Source organism: Puma concolor, chromosome A1 (assembly GCF_028749965.1).
Source record: "Puma concolor isolate L17-30 chromosome A1, mPumCon1.1.hap2, whole genome shotgun sequence".
Lineage (NCBI taxonomy): Eukaryota > Metazoa > Chordata > Mammalia > Carnivora > Felidae > Puma > Puma concolor.
In genome coordinates this window covers 52,124,125-52,145,078 of record NC_141667.1, presented here as the reverse complement: position 1 = coordinate 52,145,078, position 20,954 = coordinate 52,124,125, and the positions used below count along the sequence as shown (strand labels likewise).

General features: G+C 45.0%; 1 protein-coding gene and 1 non-coding gene across 3 annotated transcripts in view; one reads left to right on the top strand and one right to left on the bottom strand.

Annotated features, from left to right (window-relative positions):
* Positions 1-2,045: 2,045 nt before the first annotated feature.
* LOC112861809 (U6 spliceosomal RNA) lies at positions 2,046-2,157 on the bottom strand. Its single transcript, XR_003223702.1, has one exon. It is a non-coding gene; the product is annotated as a U6 spliceosomal RNA (small nuclear RNA).
* Positions 2,158-5,411: 3,254 nt separating this feature from the next.
* The window catches only part of CCNJL (cyclin J like), a 58,111-nt gene continuing 42,568 nt past the window's right edge, over positions 5,412-20,954 (top strand). The window contains exons 1-2 of one of the 2 annotated variants that reach the window (XM_086707094.1): positions 5,412-5,806; positions 6,590-6,704. In XM_086707094.1, the coding sequence (XP_086563220.1) occupies positions 6,639-6,704 (66 nt within the window). In that variant the 5' untranslated portion in view covers positions 5,412-5,806; positions 6,590-6,638. Of the gene's footprint in view, positions 5,807-5,853; positions 6,195-6,589; positions 6,705-20,954 lie in introns of those variants that run through there. The other variant, XM_025923486.2, reaches the window with a different exon arrangement.

Genomic DNA, 20,954 nt, shown 5'->3' with positions numbered 1-20,954 from the left:
ACTTTCTGCCTCCCTCTCTCTCTCACTTGTCAGAACTCCTGGTAACTGAGGGGCGCCTGGGTGGTTCAGTCAGTTAAGTGTCTGACTCTTGATTTTGGCTCAGGTCACGATCTCACAGTTTGAGCCCTTCGTCAGGCTCTGCACTGACAATGTGGAATTTGCTGGAGATCCTCTCTCTCCCTCTCTCTCTCTGCCCTCCTGCACATGCATGCATGTATGCTCTCTCTCTCTCTCAAATAAATAAATTAATTAATTAAAAAAAAAAAGAACTGCTAACAACTGAGAGCTGAAGTTTTTAGGAAAAGAGAGACTCCAAATTAGTGAATAATAAAAGCCCTTCGTGTACCCTGCATAGAAATATTATAATACTGCTAAGAAAAATAAAGAACAGGGACACCTGGGTGGCTCTGTCGGTTAAGTGTTCAATTCTTGCTTTTGGCTCAGGTCATGATCTCACTTTTCTTGAGATCCAGCCCCACATTGGGGTGTCTAACAGTGTGGAGTTTGCTTGGAATTCTCTCTCCCTCCTTCTCTCTGCTCCTCCCCCCCTCAAAATAAATAAACAAGTAAACTTAAAAAAATAAAGAACAGCAACAACAACAAAAAGCAAAACAATACTGAGAGTCATTTTTTTTTTAAACCTTATTTATTTTTGAGACAGAGAGACTGACAGAGTGAGAGCGGAGGAGGAACAGAGAGAGATGGAGGCAGAGAATCCGAAGCAGGCTCCAGGCTCTGAGCTGTCAGCACAGAGCCTGATGCAGGGCTCAAACTCACGAACTGCAAGCAAGGTCATGATCTGAGCTGAAGTCGGATGCTTAACTGACTGAGTCACCCAGGCACCCCTGTGAGTTGTTATTCAATGGAAGGCCACTCTAGTAATTTTATCATGTGATTTTATTTTAATAACATTTACTTTTTTTCTGATTATAAGAGTAATGCATGTTTCTTGTAGAAAACTTAGAAATACAGATATCTTAGAATAAAAAGTAAAATAAAATTTTCCATAATCCTACCACTGATTGCATAGTTAATACTTTTATAAATATTCTTCAGTTTCTTTTGCATGTGTGTTTAACCAGTCCTGTTCTAATCATGATTTATTATTTATTTATTTTTTTTTTTATTATTTTTTTTTTTAAATTTTTTTTTTCAATGTTTATTTATTTTTGGGACAGAGAGAGACAGAGCATGAACGAGCGAGGGGCAGAGAGAGAGGGAGACACAGAATCGGAAACAGGCTCCAGGCTCTGAGCCATCAGCCCAGAGCCCGACGCGGGGCTCGAACTCACGGACCGTTGAGATCGTGACCTGGCTGAAGTCGGACGCTTAACCGACTGCGCCACCCAGGCGCCCCATCATGATTTATTATTTAACCAGTACCTGTTCTAATAGTTCACTACAGTAAAAAAGCATTGTGATAAAACCCCCTGTAAAGAAATCTTTATACTCATCTGCTTTTTTTTTTTTTTTTAAATAAATTTCCAGAAGGGTGCCTGAGTGGCTCAGTCAGTTGAGCATCTGACTCTTGGTCATTATCTCACAGTTCATGAGTTCGAACCCCACTTTAGGCTCTGGGCTGACAGCTCAGAGCCTGCTTGGGGTTCTCTGTCTCCCTCTCTCTCTTCCCCTCCCCGCTCACACTCTGTCTCTCTCTCCAAATAAATAAATAAGCTTAAAAATAATTAAAGGGGAGCCTGGGTGGCTCAGTTGGTTAAGCATCGACTTTGGCTCAGGTCTTGATCTCACAGTTCGTGGGTTTAGGCCCCACGTTGGCCTCTGCTGACAGCTCAGAGCCTGGAACCTGCTTCAGATTCTGTGTCTCCCTCTCTCTCTGTCCCTCCCCCACTCATGCTCTGTCTCTCTCTGTCTCTCAAAAATAAATAAATGTTAAAAAAAATTTTTTAATTAAAAAATAAAATAAAATGAAATTTCAGAAGTGGAATAATTAGATCAAATGATATATTAAAAAATTTTAGTAAGACCATCTTTTAGTAAGATAGGATTATATTCCCAACAACACCAAACACATATTTGTCCCAAACATATATTTGTCAACCTTGCATGTTATATTTTTACGTGTCATCTTTACACAGGGCCATGCTAATCTTCTCTGCATTGTTCCTATTTTAGTGTATGTGCTGCCAAAGCAAGCACTCGCATGTTATGTATAGATTTTTTAAATTTTTATTTATTTTGAGAAAGAGCACAAGTAGGGGAGGAACAGAGAGAGAGAGGGAGAGGGAGAGAATCCCAAGCAGGTTCTACACGGTCAGCACAGAGCCTGACTTGGGGCTCGATTCCACAAACCATGAGATCATGACCTGAACCCAAATCAAGAGTCAGATGCTTTACCTACTAAGCTACCCAGGCACCCCTCGCCTGCTCTATTTTTTTTTTAATTTTTTTCATGTTTATTTATTTTTGAGAGACAGAGACAGAGCACAAGTGGGGGAGGTGCCAAGGGAGGAAGACACAGAATCTGAAGCAGGCTCCAGGCTCTGAGCTGTCAGCACAGAGCCTGACATGGGGCTCGAACCCACAAACTGTGAGATTATGACCTGAGACGAAGTTGGACGCTCAACCAACTGAGCCACCCAGGTGCCCCTATTTTATTTTATTTTATTTTTTAATTTTTGCCTGCTGTGTTTTTAAAAATCCTCAACAAAGATGTATCACAAAGTTTCTAAAAAAATTTTTAATGTGTTTGTAGTGAGTATGAACATTAAAAATTTTTCTTTCACATTTATTAATTTATTTTGAGAGAGAGAGAGATAGAGCACAAGTGGGGGAGGGGCAGAGAGAGGAGACACAGAATCTGAAGCAGGCTCCAGGCTCTGAGCTGTCAGCACAGAGCCCAACACAGGGCTTGAACCTATAAACTGCGAGATCTTGACCTGAGCTGAAGTGGGATGCTTAACCAACTGAGCCACCCAGGCACCCCAGTATGAACGTTTTAAAAATGATACTAATCCTTTTGAATTCCTTCTTTCATGGCATACATGAAATTCTGAATTTTGATGTGTTTCATGTGGTAATCATTTATGAGAGGTTCAGATAGTAAGATCTACCTTTTGTCACATTTGTTAAAAACATTTTCTCCAATCTGTCATTTGCCTTTTTCGTGACATCTGATATATCTAACTAACTCTTGCATATTTACTCGAATATATATACTCATCCTTGGCTTTCTTCCTGTGCTTTATATTTGGGCTTTCTCTTCTGAAATAATGCACCTATATTTTCTCTTAATTGTCTTGTATTTTGTTGTTGTTTGTAGTTCTTTGGGCTTGATAAAGCTAATTTATAGATAGGGACCCCTAAAACAGAGGCCACCCTAGTAGTCTGTGCCACATCACAAATCTAAACCTAAGTCATTCTGCACTTTTCTGGAAACACCTGGCAAGGAAACCTAATATACACCAATCACACATCTCCAAGTTAGCTTTAGCTAGTTTACCTTACCTTAGGAAATAGGACCTGCTAGCCTTATAAGGAAATCTCTAACCTCTTAATGAGTCATGCCTTGCTTCTGCATTACCTCTTGTAACATTCTATAAAACTTGTTCTTGCCCAAAATCCCTCTGGAAGAGGTCTCCACTGCTGGTGAGACACTGCACTCTCCCAATCCATGGACTGTGTTCCCTTGAATAAAGGACATCAGACTTGTTACTAAATTGTTTTGGTTTGTCATTTGGCAGGTATGTATGTATATAATATACATGTATATATATAATATATAGTACATGTATATATATTATATATGTTTATTCATTTATTATAAATGTTTATTCATTTTTGAGAGAACATGCATGCATGAATGGGGGAAGGGCAGAGAGGGTGGGGCAGACAGAGGATCTGAAGTGGTCAAGTCCAATGTGGGGGCTCAGACTCAGGAACGGTGAGATCATGACCTGAGCTGAAGTCAGACGCTCAACTGACTGAGTCACCCAGGCATCACTATTTTAGTTTTGTCATTTGACAGGTTCTTATATTTATTTGAATGATGATTGAAATAAATCTCTAGTTTTACTTTTACCCCCAAATTAACTAATTTCCTCAGCCTAATTTAATGAAGAATTTATCCTTTTCCACACAAAAGTGAAATGCCACATTTATCCTAAGATTGGATTTTAAGTATGTTGTATATGTTTCTAGACTTCAGTTATTCCACTGATGGTTATCCATCCACTCTTGTATTGACACCACACTATTATAATTATCCCTTAGCAATATGTTTTTTTAAATTTATGTTTTATTGGTTTTTTTTAAAATTTTTTTTTTCAACATTTATTTATTATTTTTGGGACAGAGAGAGACAGAGTACGAACGGGCAAGGGGCAGAGAGAGAGGGAGACACAGAATCGGAAACAGGCTCCAGGCTCTGAGCCATCAGCCCAGAGCCTGACGCGGGGCTCGAACTCACAGACCGCGAGATCGTGACCTGGCTGAAGTCGGACGCTTAACCGACTGCGCCACCCAGGCGCCCCTATTGGTTTTTTTTTAAAATTAATCTTTACACTCGATGTGGGGCCCGAACTCATGAACCCAAGATCAAGAGTTGCATGCTCTTCTGACTGAGCCAGCCAGGCACCCCAGGTTAGCAATATGTTTTAAGATTTGGTAATATAGGTCTATCTCCTCCATTTTTAAAATTTAAAATTCTTAGATTTTCTCATGGATATTCTTCCATTTGAATGTTACAGAAAGTGTTACATGTTATCTTTTCCAGCCTCATCTACCCACAATCATTAGAATTTTATTAAAGGACTAAATTTGGGTAAAGTTGGTATTTTCACCTTCTATTTCTTCAAGACTTTCTTATTATGTTTCAACTTTTATAATGTCTTCATTAAAAGCCTTTATTTCTCAGTAACTTTATTCCTAGGTATTTCACACTTTTACAAGAGTATATATACTGTATAATATACGTATAATACACTATATATATTTTACATTAAAATTGCTCTTTAAGCTCCAGTTGAAGCTTGTCAAAGCTGACTTTAAAATTTTTTTCCAGGTGGGTATGTGCTTTCAGGAAACCAGTCAGAAACTAAAGGCGCTTTAGTGGTGGCTATTTATTGAGTGTTCTTTTTATACCTGACATGGCAATTATCACTTCACACGAATTATCTTCTTTAATAATACAGTATCTTCAACAGGCTCGTGCAATTTTTATTCCCATTTTACACAAGAGGGTTCCCCGTCTTAGAACATGTGAGGAACTTGGCAAAAATTATCCAGTTTGTAGGTGGGTTTGAAACAAGTCTGCGAATCTCAAAAAGTATCACAAAAAAAACCATCAGCCAAGAGGACAGCCCACTGTGGTGCCAATAGATCAGCTGATTAAAGGGAGTGCCTTTCCGAAAACAGTCAGCTGAATTAAAAAGACAATGCTTTCCATCCACGGTACCGTTGGTTTTCCACCACTCCAAGACGCAGATCTACACTCTGCAGGAACACAATAAATACCAGTTGATTCACTGAGCCTCCTTTTGAATTCAGGACTTGTGGGTAACCAAGAGCGGCTTTTCTGGAGCGTTAGTGGGACTTGTCCGTTTAGAAATCTACCTCCCCATCTCGAGACGAGTTTAAAAAAAAAAAGAAGAAGAAGAAGAATTAAGAAAGAAAAAACAGGTGGAACCGACGTAAAATTGGCCACAGCAGCGCACGCGGGAGACAGAACTTTCTGGGGGCATCCTGCCCGCGCTCTTCACGCGTGGTGCGCGCAGGTGGCGCTGCGGTCCCTGAGCTCCCCGCGGAAGCCGGCGAGGAGCCCAGGAGGCCACCCAGAGCCTCCGCGAAGGTGAGAGGAAGCTTTCCACCCAAGCGGGGGAGGCGGGCGGGCAGGAAGCGGAGCCAGCGCCGGCGAAAGAAAGACTCCAATTCCCAGCCCCCCGCCCCACGGGGTGCGGGCCGCCGGCGCATGCGCGTGGCCCGGCCCCCAATTCCCCCAGCGAGGGAGGGAGGCCCCCGGCGGCCGGGAGGCTGCGAGCCGCGGCGGGACCCGAGCGCAAGCAGGGGCGCGGCGGCGACGAGGGCGAGCGGGGCTGCGAAGGCGAACGTCGAGAGCGTGGGGCGCCCCGCGCGCGCGCGCTCGCGCGCCCAGCCGCGTGCAGACACCCGAGGGCACCGCCGCCTTGGCCCTGAGAGGGGCCTGGCACCCGCAGCCCCCCACGCCCGAAGAGGGATGCGTGAGTTTTCGCCCCGGCTCGAGGGCAGGATGTGGGAGCAGGACAAAGGCTGGGCGGCGGGGGAGGAGTTGGGGACGGCGAGCCGGTGGCCGCTGCCGGAGCTCCAGCCTTGGGTGAGCTAGCGGAGTCGGCAACTTTCTGCGCAACTTTTGCAAAAAGGAAGATAAAAATTCTGCAAGTTGTTGCAGAGTTCCAGGTGGCCCCGGCTCCCTCGAGCAGAGGGCAAGGGGGCACCGCACCCTTGGCTGGGACCGGAGGCGACCACCGGCTCCTCTCAGCGGGGTAGGAAGGGGCGCCCATTCGGGCCCTGGCCGGGGACTAGCGAGAATAGGGATGCCGCGGGTCCGAGCCGGGGAGGCGTGCTGCGGCTGCTCAAGTTGCCCATGTCCATGCAGGGTGCGCCCTGAGAGCCCGGTAGCGTCGGATCTCTGTGCTGCATACCCGATGATGGATGAGCCGTGGTGGGAAGGGCGCGTCGCCTCAGACGTCCACTGCACCCTGCGCGAGAAGGTCAGTTCCTCCCTGCCGCGGTTGGCTGGGTATTTAAAGTGCCTTTGGGTCTCGATTCGATGTCCTCCGGTCGTCCCTTGTAGGTACTGGATCTACTGATGGCCTTGCTTTCTTCCTGCCCTTAGCCTTCTCCCGGAAAATTGTGGGGGAGAAACTGGAGATTGGAGAGCTTTAACTGGTTTACTGGTTAGGAACTCAGAGATCGCGACTGTAGTCCTTAAAGCTATATTTCCCATAGTATTGCCACAAGAGATTATTTTAAATGGTACCTTTAAAAGAAACAATTATTGTGTATTCATTTTAATGTGAAATTTAAAAAATGAAAATCTAGCAAGTTCTGCATAAGACAAATGATGCTGATTTCCCATTGATTGTAATGACCTAACAGTTCCTTTTAAGATAGTAAAAGTTGTGACTGGGTAGAAAGAAATGTTAGGTAAGCGGAAGTGTAAGGTATATAGAAGTTATGTCTCCCTCAAAAACAAAAACAAAAACAAAAAAAAACCCCACAAATCTCTAGGATGGAACTGAGTAAACTTTAAGAAAAAACAGTCTAAATGAGAGGCGACAAAACTGGGAGGCTGTGAGGAGAAAACAAACACTCCCCTGCCAGTTTGCCTCTGGGGGCAGCTGAAATGGGATCCCTGCCCTCCCCTCACCTCAAAGGAAGTGCTGATGGCCACTGAGGCAAGGGCCTGTGTGTCTTGCCTTCTGTCTTTGGGCTGAGACTGAGAAGGGTGGTTTGGGAAACAGGTGTGAAATAGAGGAGTATATTGGTTCTCTAGGGTTGCCTTGAGGAGAGGACTTAAAACAATAGGAATGTGTTCTCTCACAATTCTGGAGGCTACAAGTCCAAAGTCAAAGTGTTGGCAGAGTCATTCTGATCCTTGGCCCTTCTTGGCTTGTAGATGCATCATTCCAAACTCTGAGTTGGTTGTCACACAGCGTTCTATGTTTGTTTTTTCTCCTTATAAGGACACCAGTCATTGGAATAAGGTCTACTTTAATACAGTATTTTAATTTAACTGATTACATCTGAAAAGACCTATTTCCTAGGTGGACATGAATTTGGTGAGAAGGGGGTGGATACAATTCAACCCAATATAGGGAAGGAGAGGTCTTCCTAGTGGGGTACCTGGGTCCCTACACAGACAGGTAGTGCATTTGCACCCAGTGTCTGTGGAGTTCTTACAAAGTCACCAGATATTCAGGGTTGTTGTTTTTTGCCCCCTCATTAGGGAGTGGCTGTCTTCCAGCCAAATTAATATTTTTTTCTTTTGCCTGTACCTGTTAGTCTATCTCTGTCTTGTGTTGGTTACCCAGGCTGTAGCTTTTTTGGTCTTCTCCCTGGAGCAGAATGGCCAAGGTGCCACACATTCTGAGCATCTGGAGAAGAAATCTAGGTCTTAAAGTGTTAGAAGGCAGAGATAGTGGATTGGTAGGCCAGGCAGTATAGTCCTGGTCCTTTCCTGGAGGTAGTGGCTAAATGAACTAGGAAGAACTGCCATGGAAATTGGGTTTCCTTGTTGATCATAGGCTTGAGTGGTTATCAGTTCTCCTCATAGCTTGGGAGCAATGACTGGTATAATTTGTCCCTTTCTAGCAAGAAGGATTTCTGAAAGCAGTATAAACTCAACCAGCTCAGTCACCTGAGAATCCCCAGTCTTTTATATGAGTGTTCTGAACACCCCTCCAGCCACTCAGAGGAGCAGGGGCAGGCGGTCCCCCATTAATTGTGCCTCACCCAAGCCATATCGCTCTTAGTTTCCTGTTGGGCTGCCTGCCTCAGAGGGAGAAGAGCTTTGTCGAGGCTTTACAGGATAGAAATGGAAAACTCAGGGGTTGATGCCTAGGGTCCTCTGTGACCTTGAAGCTGGTCTTATCAGGGCAATCCCAGGTTCCTTTGGTTTATAATGTAAATGCCCCCCCATATTAACTATTTTCCTCCTTTATTTCCACTCTCTGTTCAAAGAAGCAGATGCTTTTTTTTTTTTAATGTTTATTTTTTTGAGAGAGCTTGTATGTGAGCAGGGGAGGGGCAGAGAGAGAGGGGGACAGAGGATCCAAAGCGGGCTCTGTACTGACAGAAGATGACAGCCTGAAGCGGTGCTCGAACTTACAAACCTCAAGATCATGACCTGAGCCGAAACCAAGAGTTGGACGCTTAATCGACTGAGCCACCCAGGCGCCCCAGATGCTTCTTGAGACAATTTGGTTTTATGGAGAGTTTGCAGAGAAAAGCGAGGGCTAAGGGGAACCCAGCAGCCATACCAGCCTCACCTTTCTTAAGGAATGAGGGCTGGCCTTTCATTTTTCCCAGAGTAATTTTTTAGTCAACATCTATTCTAGTACTACATTTCTAACACTGTAGAACAATTTTGTGCGTGTCTGGCACACAGTAGACACTGTTGTTTGTCAAATGTTCCCAGATAAACACAAAGTGTGTTTGTGTGTGTGCCGTTGAACTGTCATCATCGACCCGGGCGTGGTTATGCTCAGTTGACGGATGCAGGAAGCAAGGCTGGATCACCGAGCTAGTGGAAGCCCCACTTTGTCAGATGTGCCATTCCAGAATAGCATTACACTATAGTGTGTAAAATGTGACACTGTGGAAATGAACGGTGGTGTCAGATGCACACTAGTTATGGCGGTGAAACCCCGAGCTGCTTGTATGACCTCTCTAAACTTCTTTGAACCTGGCTTCCATCGTCCATTCTTCCCACCACCACCAGAATTTAGATCGTGTCAGTTCCCTGCTTAAAGACCTCCACTGTCATCCCATTGCTTTCAGTAAAATTCCCAGTTCTTACCTGTACCTGTAATATCTGACATAGTTGGGCCCCACCTGCTCTCATCTCTTGTCTCCTACATTGGCCTTCCCACATTGGCTGATAGTCCCTTTCACATAGAGTATATGCAGAGTAAGGCTTGGGGTTTGTGACCACCTTGTGAACGCTTCACAAGTGTGACAGGCAGTCCTGATTAAGAGAAGGATCATTATCCCTTTGAGCCATTGGATGGTGATGGGGTTGAGGCTGGGAGAAGCCTCAGTTTGCCAAAAGTCACGTACCTGGGACCCAGAAGCTAGGTGCCCTCGGCAAAATCTAAGCAGCCATGGAACCCTCCTTCCTTCCAGATCACTCTAGAGAAGTGTCTCCCTCTCAGGCCACCTTTATCCCATGCTCAGACTTAAATTGCTCCCTTCATCATCTTTCCTGCCCTATTGCTTCTTCTAGAGCAAACCTGGAACCCCTTTCTCCAGCTACTTTCTGTTGGGGCGAAGGGCTGCCAGCCAGTACAGGGGAATCAGGTTTCTTACTTGTAACACCTGTGCCCTTGAACTTCTTCATTGAACATGAGGGAAGGAGAACATGATCACAGATGATCACTGTCACCAGTGGGGACAGTGAGACTGTTGGTGATGTTTTCTGGTGACGAGGTATATGCCCTCATGAATATTCAGATTAAAGCTGAGAGCCTCCTTCCCCTCTCCCCACCAAAAGGTGAGTCCACCTTAAGTTTAAAATTAGCTTTAAAATAAAATTTTAAGCTTTAAAATTTAAGATCCCACGCTCTCAAAACCATGTGGACAAGCCCTACTTGTTTTGACCTGGTAGCTTTATCTTCCAGGGCTCCTGGGAGCCTGCATGCTAGAGGTTCCCTCCTTCATCCTGTTCACCTCCTCCTAGGATTGGGGTCATGTGGCACCTTGGGGGTCTCCTTGCCCTGCTCCAGATCTGCAGAGCAATCAGCTGCTTCCTGAAGCTTGCTTCCTTCCACACTTAGAGAACTTGAGCTGTGTGAGACCACATTTCTTGAACCAGTAGACTGATCAAGGACATTTTTACTGATTTGTGATTGAATTTATACAAAGATCTTCCTAAACACCGCCAACAAAAGTGACATTTAGCGACGATAATGTTAGCGGGTACTATTTATTGAGCACTTCCTGATGCCGGCAGTGTGCCAAGCATGTCCTCCATGTATTATTTCACTTCTCATATCTGCCCTAGTGCTGGGATTGACCCTGTTTTACAGATGGGAAACTACAAGACTCAGAGGGTATGAGTAACTCTGTTGAGAGCGAATAGATCATTGTATCAGAGCTTGACCGTAGATTCATTTGCAAAAACGTCCATTTTAACAAAGATTGGAAATACAAGGCAGGGGAGTCAAGGCTCTTCCATCCGTGGCATTGTAGGCTCTGGCTTTAGTCGGTGTTACAATGACTCTATAAGTTGGATTTTCTTTAAGCCACCCTGAGAAGCCAGCAGCCATGGGCTCTGGCCTTGCTTTGGGCATTGGAAGGGCTGATTGCCAGGCCAGGGCCTTCCTCTTTTGGCTCTGGCACCTCACTTGTGTATGGTGCTTCTCACCTTGAAGTGATTTGGCCTTTGCTGTTGCCTCTCCCTGGGGTGGACATGATGGTGTTCTGACCTGCCAGGGCAGAGTAGGGACCCCTCTGGGCCGTCTTCTCTTGCCTGAACTCTGACAGCTGGACACAACAGAATCTCACCCCAGCTCAGTCTGCCACCCCTGGATTAAAGCCACATTGTTTTCTAATGGCTTCTAAAGCTTTCACATCCTTTTATTTTGCACTTCCAACATCAATATTTTTCCTTCTCGCTCTTCTCCCTAAATTCCTCAAATTTCTCCACTGCACGGTTGAACATTTGACTCTTCATAAAAAGTGTTGACCCAAGCCCATGCTCCACAATTTGACTAGGTCACCCCATAATTGGCTTTTCTATTCTCTTGCCCTCCTTTTGGGTTTCTGCACACTCAAGGGACAGTTCTTCCCAAATCATGAGATAAAACCAGATCTATCAATAAGAAAATGTTCTAGACACTGGTGACAGAACGTGTCTGCCCAGCTCAGTTCCAGAAATGTGTCATTCAAGCCTCTCAGACCCCAAATGGCCTACTGACAAGGCTGCCTTATGGTTGTGGTCTTCAAGGGAGACCCTAAGCAGCTGGCCCTCAGGGCCCCTTTCTGGAGGGAAGGGTGAGGCTTTTAGTATAAGGAGGGGTTTCCTACAGTCCCACTTGTAAGGGTGATCTGGGCTACCCCTGGGGTTGTATGCAGAAGACAGAAGATGGAGTGAGAAATGAGGTTGGGGGGCTGGATGAGACGTCATTCATGGTGGCATCCAGCTTTAAGACACCCAGATTCCAGTATCCCTACTTGTGTTCTATAGGAAGCTTGGGGACAAAGGTGAATTAGAACTGGGTGTTTTCTCATGAGCCCCTCTGGTCTTAGACAACAGAAGTGCTCAGTGTGCCCACAGTGCTCACCTGAGACTTGGTCTCTGTGCACCTTATCTGTGGAAGATGCAAGTTATCTTGCAGGCTTCCTTTCATCTGCACCTCAGGATAGTGTGATCCCTGCCCCACCTGCCTCCCAGATGTCCCAGGAGAAAATACATGGGTATGGGGCTTTGGGGCCTTGATTTTGAGGTGGAGAAGGGGGTTGGCAGGCACCCTGGTTGGCTGGGGAAGCGTATGCTAAGTAAGGAGAGGACATTTAAGGCCTTGAGCTGGCCCTGTGCCCTTGCCCTTGACTTCTTCTTTGTCTTTCTAAACCACACTGCCCCTTGGGTAAAGGGAGTACAGCCAACGATTGTCTGGAGTATCTGAGCACCTGGCAGAAAGAGGTGACACTGGGTCTGCTGTTTTCTCTCTTTTTGTTTTTTTAAAAGTTATTAAACACACACACAGACTGGGGTGGGTTGTTTTTGATTTTTTGTTTTCGTTTTTGTTTTGCTTGTTTGCTTAGGAAACTGCAAAAATAAATACAAGCAAAGAAAGTTAGTCTCACCATTTGGAAGTCATTTCTGTTGATATTTTGGTTTAGGTTCTTCTGTTCCTTTGTGTGCATGTTATCATGATACAGTTTTATTTTGTTTTTGCTTTTTTTTTTTTTAGTAAAAATGGAAAATACCTTGCCTCAAAACACTCTGTTCATTTCATGCATTTCTGTATCATTCTTCACCGAAATCCTGGCTATTGGACACCAGCAAAAAAAAAAAATTAGAAACAGGCAATTGTGCTTATTTAGAATAGGTAATATGAAAACATGGTAAAAAAAAAAATCCAACTGTATGAAAGGGTAGGTAGTAAATAGGCTTTCTTCCACCCTGTCCCATTCTGTGAGTTTTTCTCTCAAAGGTGCCACCAATTCCAGCTTCTTGTGAATCCTTCCAAAGTTGTTCCATGTGTAAACAAACACAAATATGGTGTGTGTTTGTGTGTTTGAACACAAGTAGTGTACTTTATATTGTGCTGCATTTGATTTTTTAATGTGTATATTTTAATAATTTAAATATTTTCTGTGAAACCAATGAACAGAAGCTCTGTGACCAGAAGGGATTTTTTTTTTTTTTTTTGGCTTTTCTGTTCATGGTAATTATGAAGGTATATAGTAGATACTCCATACGTTTTTATTGAATGAATGGACGGACTATTTCTTTTTGGTCATTTTCTATCTAAATATATATTATGGTTCTATAACTTAATTCTTTCCTTCACTGTATATACCAAATAGCTTTCTACATCATTAACTACTTTTCTACAGTATCATGCATCACATTTTCTTGTGTGGATACACCAGGATTTGATTGGCTCATCTTCTTGTTGGATATTTAGGTGGAATGCTTATTCATTTTCTAAAACTGAATTATAATCTAGAGTACAATGTACAGATCTTTTTTTAAAATTTTTTAATGTTTATTTATTTTTGAGAGAGAGCGTGCAAGCTGGGAAGGGGCAGAGAGAGGAGACACAGAATCGGGAGCAGGCTCCAGGCTCTGAGCTGTCAGCACAGAGCCCCATGCGAGGCTCGAACTCACAGACCATAAGACCATGACCTGACCCGAAGCTGGACACTCAACTGACTGAGCCACCCAGATAGCTATATCTATGGTACAATGTACAGATCTTAAGTGTGCATACAGTTTACAGTGTATAGTGAGTTTTGATAAATGTGTGCATTCATGTAACTACCACCATGTTCAAGATACAGAACATTGCCAGAGCACCTAGCTGGCTCAGTTGGTGGAGCACATGGCTCTTGATCTCTGGGTCATCAGTTCGAGGCGCCCCCCCCCCCCCGCCATTGGATACAGAGAGAATGCTTAAATAAACAAATAAACGTAAAAAAAAAAATTTTTTTTTTTTACGTTTATTTACTTATTTTGAGAGGGAGAGAGAGCAAGCGAGCACATGCACAAGTAGGGGAGGGCCAGAGAGAGAGGAGAGAGAGAGAATCCTAAGCGGGCTCCATACCAGCAACGCAGAGCCTGATGTGGGGCTTGAACCCACGAACCATGAGATCATGACCTGAGCCGAAATCAAGAGTCACTTAACCGACCAAGCCACCCAATTGCCCCAATAAACTTAAAAACAGAATCTTAAGAAGAAAAGATGTACAACATTGCCATTGACCTAGAAAGCTCCTCTGTGCCCCTTCTCAGTCACTCATTCCATCCTGCTCCCAGCCCTAGGCAAGCCATCTACTGTTTGTCTCTCTGGATTGTATTTGTCTTTCCTAGAGTTTGATATACATAGAGTTACACATACGTACTCTTTTCTGTCTGCCTTTTTCTCCGTAGCGTAATATGTTTGAGATGCATCCATGTTATAGCTATTAGGAGTTTATTCCTTTTTCTTGCTAAGTAATATTCCATTTGTTTATTTATACAACACAGCTCTTTCATCCATTTCTCCCTTGTCCTTTGAGGCATTTCTCGTATACCATTTGATTTTTAAAAAATTTTTTTCATATTTATTTATTTTTGAGAGAGAGAAAGTGCGAGTGGGGGAGGGGCAGAGAGATAGAGGGAGACACAGCATCTGAAGCAGACTCCAGGCTCTGAGCTGTCAGCACAGAGCTGGACACGGGGCTTGAACTCACAAACTGTGACATCGTGACCTGAGCAGAAGTCAGACGCTCAACTGACTGAGCTTCCCAGGAGCCCCTCTCATGTACCATTTGATTTTCAATAGCGCTGTGGGGGGTGCCTGGGTGGCTCAGTTGGTTAAGTATCCGACTTTGGCTCAGGTCATGATCTCAGGTCACAAACTCAGGTTTGTGAGTTCGAGCCCCACGTCGGGCTCTGTGCTGATAGCTCGGAGCCTGGAGCCTGCTTTGGATTCTGTGTCTTCCTCTCTCTCTGCCACTCCCCTGTTCATGCTCTGTGTATCTGTCTCTCTCTCTCAAAAATAAATAAATGTTTAAAAAAATTTTTTTTATAAATAAATAAATAAATAAATAAATAAATAAATAGCACTGCGGTACTGATCCAAGTCTGTCTGTGAGTATGGTCATGGGAATAAATTCCTAAAATGAAATTGTTGGTCACAGGGTATAATTTTGAGAACTTTGCATATCACCGGTTAATTCCTGAAAGGTTGCACCTGTTTGCACTTCCACCAGTGGTGTGGGAGAGTGCCTGCTTCCCAGCAGCTTTGCTAAACCTAGGTATTACTGTTTTGAAAAAAATCAATGCCATTTGGTTAGGTCAAAATGGTGTCTCCTGGCTGTGTTTGAAAGGAATGGGAACCCAGAGTGGGAAAAGCACTGGAGGGGAATAAGGAGGGAACTCTGATACCTTCCCAGACCTGAGGGGCCCCATCTGCAGCAGGGAACCAGCCTGGGACCCATCTTGGCCTGGGTAAGGGCTGTTGAAGTGCCTTCCACCCTGGCCAGAAAACTCCTAGTGCTTCCTCTTAGCCCCCTCAGTGTGTGCTGCCTCCTACCTCCAAGTGGCACTTACTTGGGAACTGACTCCTTCTGAGGCCAGATTTGAATTGTCCAGAGGCATTGGCTCCCTTAGAGGTCACTGGAGCAGGTAGTGCCAGAGCCTGGACATCCTTTATGATAGAGAGATCCGCATTGGTACCACAAGCTACTTATTCCAGAAATGATCATCCAGTGACTTGGGTGGGTGGGTTGAGGGAACAAGAATGGGAAGGGATGGTCATTAGAAGAGAAGCATCAGGAACTAGATTCAATTGCTGTACAGAAAAGTTGGAAAGAACCTAAATGCCCATCAGAAGGGAATTGGTTTCACTGTGGTTGGTCTAACACACTAAAATTTGTGGAGTCATTAGATGTGACATTGTGGAAGACAGCTTTGTGCTTGATGACAGTTGATTTTTCTGACCATTGCAAAAATCCCAGACAGCTCAGAGCATGTCTAATTCTTTGGAGTGTACCTCTGTTTTTTTCTTAACTTTTATGATAGAAATTTTTAAAGATACACAAAAGTAGGGAGAATAGTAAAATGAATCCCCATGTACTTTCCACTTAGCTTAGTACCTGTTTCATCTGTTCCCCAGACAACATGTGATTTCACATATAAATATCTGCTAACAGGCTTTTTTTTTTTAAAGTAACAACTTTGGGGATGCCTTGGTGGCTCAGTCGGTTAAGTGTCCAACTTTGGCTGAGGTCATGATCTCACGGGTTGTGGGTTCAAGCCCCGCATCAGTCTCAGTGCTGACAGCTCAGAGCCTGGAACCTGCTTTGGATTCTGTGTCTCCTTCTCTCTTTGCCCCTCCCTAACTCGAGCGCTCTCTCTCTCTCTCTCTCTCTCTCTCAAAAATAAATATTGAAAATTAAATGTAACAACTATGCCACCATCACACCTAACAAAATTAACAATTCATTAATATCTACTATTGCCCAGTCTATATTAAGCTTCCCCACTTGTCTCAAAAATGGCTTTTATAGTTGGTTTATTCAAATCATCATCCTGATAAGGTCCATGTATTACATTTCTTAAAAATTACTCTTTAAGGGGTGCCTGGGTGGCTCAGTTGGTTGAGCATCCAGCTCCTGGTTTTGGTTCAGGTCATGATCTCGTGGTTCATGGGTTTGAGTCCTATATCAGGGTCTGTACTGACAGTGCAGAGTCTTCTTGGGATTTTCTCTCTCTCTCTCTCTCTCTCTCTCTCTCTCTCTCTCTGCCCCTCCCTTGCTTGCTCTCTCTGTCTCTCAAAATAAATAAATAAACTTAAAAAATTTTTTTTAAATTACTCTTTAAGGTTTTAATTCTCTGATAGACTCCCTTCCCTGCACCCCTCTCCCTTAAAAGCATTTTTTCCCCATGACCTTGATTTTTGGAGAAACCAGGTCATTTGTTCTGATAAATGTCCCCTACCTTGATTTGGCCTGTTCCTTCCTAATGGTATCATTTAACTTGAGTTCTCTGTTAACAATTTGGTTTATATACTTCCCTACTCTTGTGGGATTTTAGTGTGCTGTAACCTACTTTTTGTCTAGCTAGCTGTCAGCTCAAACATCGCTTCCTCAGAGAAGCCTTTCTTTACTCCCCTCCAGACAAGGTCGGGCCTGGGACCCTTGTTACATTCTCAGACCACCGTGCATTATTGCTTCAGCACTCAGCATGATTTGTAATTCTATACTTATTAATGGGATTATCTGATTTAGAACCAGCCTCCCCCCTAGACAGCAGGCCCGCGAGGGCAGGCCAGGGCCGTGTCTCTTCAGCTCTGAGCAGAGTGACTGCTGCACATCAGAGACACCTTATCTGGAGCCTGTGTCCTACAGCCCACACACTGCCTTCCTGGATTTCGCTGTTGAAACAGGCTTTTGGGGCAGGTAGCATGGCTCCCAGTAACTCCACCCTGCTGGTAGAGAAATGGCCTCTGAGAGCTTAAATGCTCAGCCAGGACTTCCCTATTAAGTGGGAGAGCTGGGGCTTTGAGACCGTGCGATCTGCTATGCATGGTGTGACTTAGGACGGGCAAAAGAATTGCAGCCAGCCTTGAAGTCAGTGATGGGGTAACACGAACTTCCTCTCGAGGGACGTGAGAAAGCGGGGGTTAGTGGGACAAGGCTGTTGGTTCTGAGTTGATAGATCTCGTTAGTCTCTCCTTTTGTGTTCATTTTCTGTTTTGAAATAATATCAAACGTACAGGAGAGTTGCCAACATGGTTCACAATTGTGAACATTTCACACATTTGCCTTATCATTCTCTTCTTCCATCTTGATACTTTTTTTTTTTTTTCTGGAAGCAAGTTGCAGGTGTTATCCCTTAATACTTCAGGGCTTATTTTGTATGGTTACTTTTGAGATTGGCCATGAAGTGGTTTGTGGGAGAAGTGTTGTCAGACCACTAGGGATATCTTCCCAGTTGTCAGGAACCTCCCTGGAAGCCTGCTTTGGGAGGAAGGGATTTCAGCATTCTGGTGAGAAAGGAGGAAGCCCAGGGCCACAGGCAACCTTTCTAGACCATGAGTGGGGATGGCAGAATACTGGCTTATTTCCTTGGACCATCTCCATGGCCTTACTGGCAGACAGCCCCTTCAGTCAGCATTTACTGAGCCCCACGTATAACCTGTAGACCTATGGGAGGCTCTGCCAGGAGAGGCTGTGGACTCAACCACACCCTGGGGGCCTCAACATCAGTAACGATAGTCCACGTTAATGTACATTAATGGACGCTTGCTTGATACACATTTCCTTCCATTATCAAAGTCCTCAGGCAGCCCCCCCAGAAGGTACTGTAATTATCCTCATTTTACAGGTGAGACTCAGGAGAATTTAGAGAGTTAAATGACTTACCTAAAGCCATGCAGCTACGAAGATGGCAGAGCCAGGATTTGAAGGCAGGCAACCTGGCTCCAAAGCTCACACTGTGAACCACTGTACAGATGGTGACATCCCGTTGCCTAGAGACACGTGAAAAGCTTCAAAGAGGAGGTGCTGTTTGGGCTGTGTTCAAAGGATAAGCAGAAGCTTGCTAGGCAGAGAGAGGCGTGGAGGAAGTTCATCTCTCAGGGCACAGGGCAGTGAGCGATGGTCACACAGTGACTTGCAAAGGGCGGTCTAGTGAGTGGGGGAGGGGCAGGAGAGGGGCCGGGAGCATTGGCTCTGGGGATGTGGGTCTCCCAGATGTGTACACGTATCCTGCGAGCACGCACAGTGGTATGAGGAGGGAGTGCTGGATCACTGGGAAATGGCCTTGGCCTTGGAGACCTGTGTCTCCAGTGTTGGTGGTGGTCCAGAGAAATCGCATCTGAACCAGGGCAGGAAGTGGAGAGATTTGAGAGTTTGAGGAAATAGAGTCAAAGGACCAGTTAACAAAGGGGAGAAGGGTTTCAAGTTTCTTACGTTTTTCCATTGCTGAGCATGATGGGCCTTTGTCACAGTGAACATCATTCTTAGAAAACTCCTAGCATATGCTAGTTTCTGTGTCCTCTTTAAAGACTCCCACTGCCCGCCAAGTTGATGTTTATTGGGTGCCTACAATAAGCCAGATAGTGTTAAATCCTTGATTCATATTATCTAATTGATTATTAATGTTGCTTAAGAAAGAAAAGACAAAGAGGGACCCCTGGGTGGCTCTTGATTTTGGCTCAGGTCATGATCTCACGGTTCAAGTTTGAGTTCCACGTTGGGTTCGGTGCTGAGCATGGGGCCTGCTTAAGATTCTGTTTCTCTCTCCCTCTGTCCCTGTCCCCTGCTTTGCTCTCTCTCTCTCTCTCTCTCAAAAAAAAAAAAAAAAAAAAAAGACGAGTTAATTGTCCTGACCACTGACCACGGCACTAGTAGTTCCTGAACATCAGTGCATGTTCATTCTTGCATTCAACACCTATTTTTAGCAGCTGACCACATGCTAAGCACTGCCAGCTGCTGGGAATATAAGTGGTGAACAAAACAAAATTCTCTACCTTTATGGAGCATATAATGAAGCATCAGGCTCGGATGACGTGCACGTAAAGCACAGATGGATGCCCAGCTGTGTCTCCAGGAAGTCAGATACAGTAAGTCAGGAAATGGGGAATGCAGTAGACAGCTAGGGCTGCCTCAGACTGGGTGGCTTAAAACAGTAGAACTTTACTCTCTCACACTTTTGGAGTGCTCCTTGGGTTATTGCTGCATTCATGCATTCTCTGTCTCCATCTTGACCTCGTCTTCCTCCTGTATCTGCTTTTGCCTAGTCTTTCCCCTGTGTGTCTAGATGTCTCTCTTTTCTGTTCTTATAAGGATACCAGTCATTGGTTTAGGGCCCACCCTAATCCATTACAACTTTATTGTAAGTTGGTCTCATCTATGAAGGCCCTGTTTCCAAAATCACATTCTGAGGTTCTGGGTAGGTAGGGGTTTGGGGGAGACATTATTCAACTCAGGACAGGGGGAAGCCTCCATTTTTCAGGGAATTCTCAGAAGATTGCAATGTCTGGGATCAAATGACCATAGTTGTAGAAACCCTGGACTGTATATCAGCAGGGGAATGGAGGTAGTGGTTGTGGTAGTGGTTACCTTACTGACCTGTTTCAGGCTGCATGGTAGGGTCAAGGTTCCCAGGAAAATCCCTCAGAAGGAATCTGGAAATTGGGAACGGGAAGAGTCGAGTGAAGAGCTGCTGGAGCCACAGCTTAGGAATGGTGACCCAGGAGGGAAGGGGGAGAGATCCAGGGGTTGGACCTGTTACAGAGAACCACCATGGAAGGGGATGCATCATGACCCCTGTCCCTACATAACAGAGCATGTGGGAGAATGAGGGGCACCCCCCATTGAGAAGATAAGGTGTGAGGGATGTGGTCAAATCAGGAAGTTGCCGAAATGAAGAATATGGGGGACAGTTTATAAAAAGACCATGAGTGTTGTCTTTGGGGGTGTTGAGAGGTCTCTGGGGCAGGACCATAGAGAGGCAGACACACATGCCTTTGGCCGCAGTTGGATGCCAGCAGCTATAGCCAGACCTCAGACAGTCACAGAGTATGCTCTGGACGCCATTGGCTGTGGCTCCTGGGAACAAAGAGGCGTGTCCGGAGCTGGCCCTTTTCTGAGTTCAGGGGGCCAGTGAGAGATGTGGTGGCTGCAGATGACCTTTCTTTCTGCTGGAAGACAGGCCAGAGGTCAGCAGGAGGGGATGTCACTGGCATTGTTGGCTTTATGTGCTGCAAACCACCCTCTTGAGGGTGTCGAAATAGTGTTCTCGCAGCGATGTTGGTTCTTTACCGAAAATACCTTCTTGGGCTTTATGAAGCAATTGGGGCAGAGAGGGGAAGGAGGGTGATCCTTGAACTGTGCAGGGCCTCTGGGGTCAGAGGTGTGTACTTCTGAGGCCTCTGAAGAGCCAACTTACCCACCTCCCCTTTCTTTTTCCCTTTCAATTTGCAAGTCTCCGCTTCCTGTTGGTCACCTTGGTTACACATGATGTTTCTTCATGTCTTGCTACTCTTTGTTCTCAGGCAGACACCATCCCTCGAGCTGTT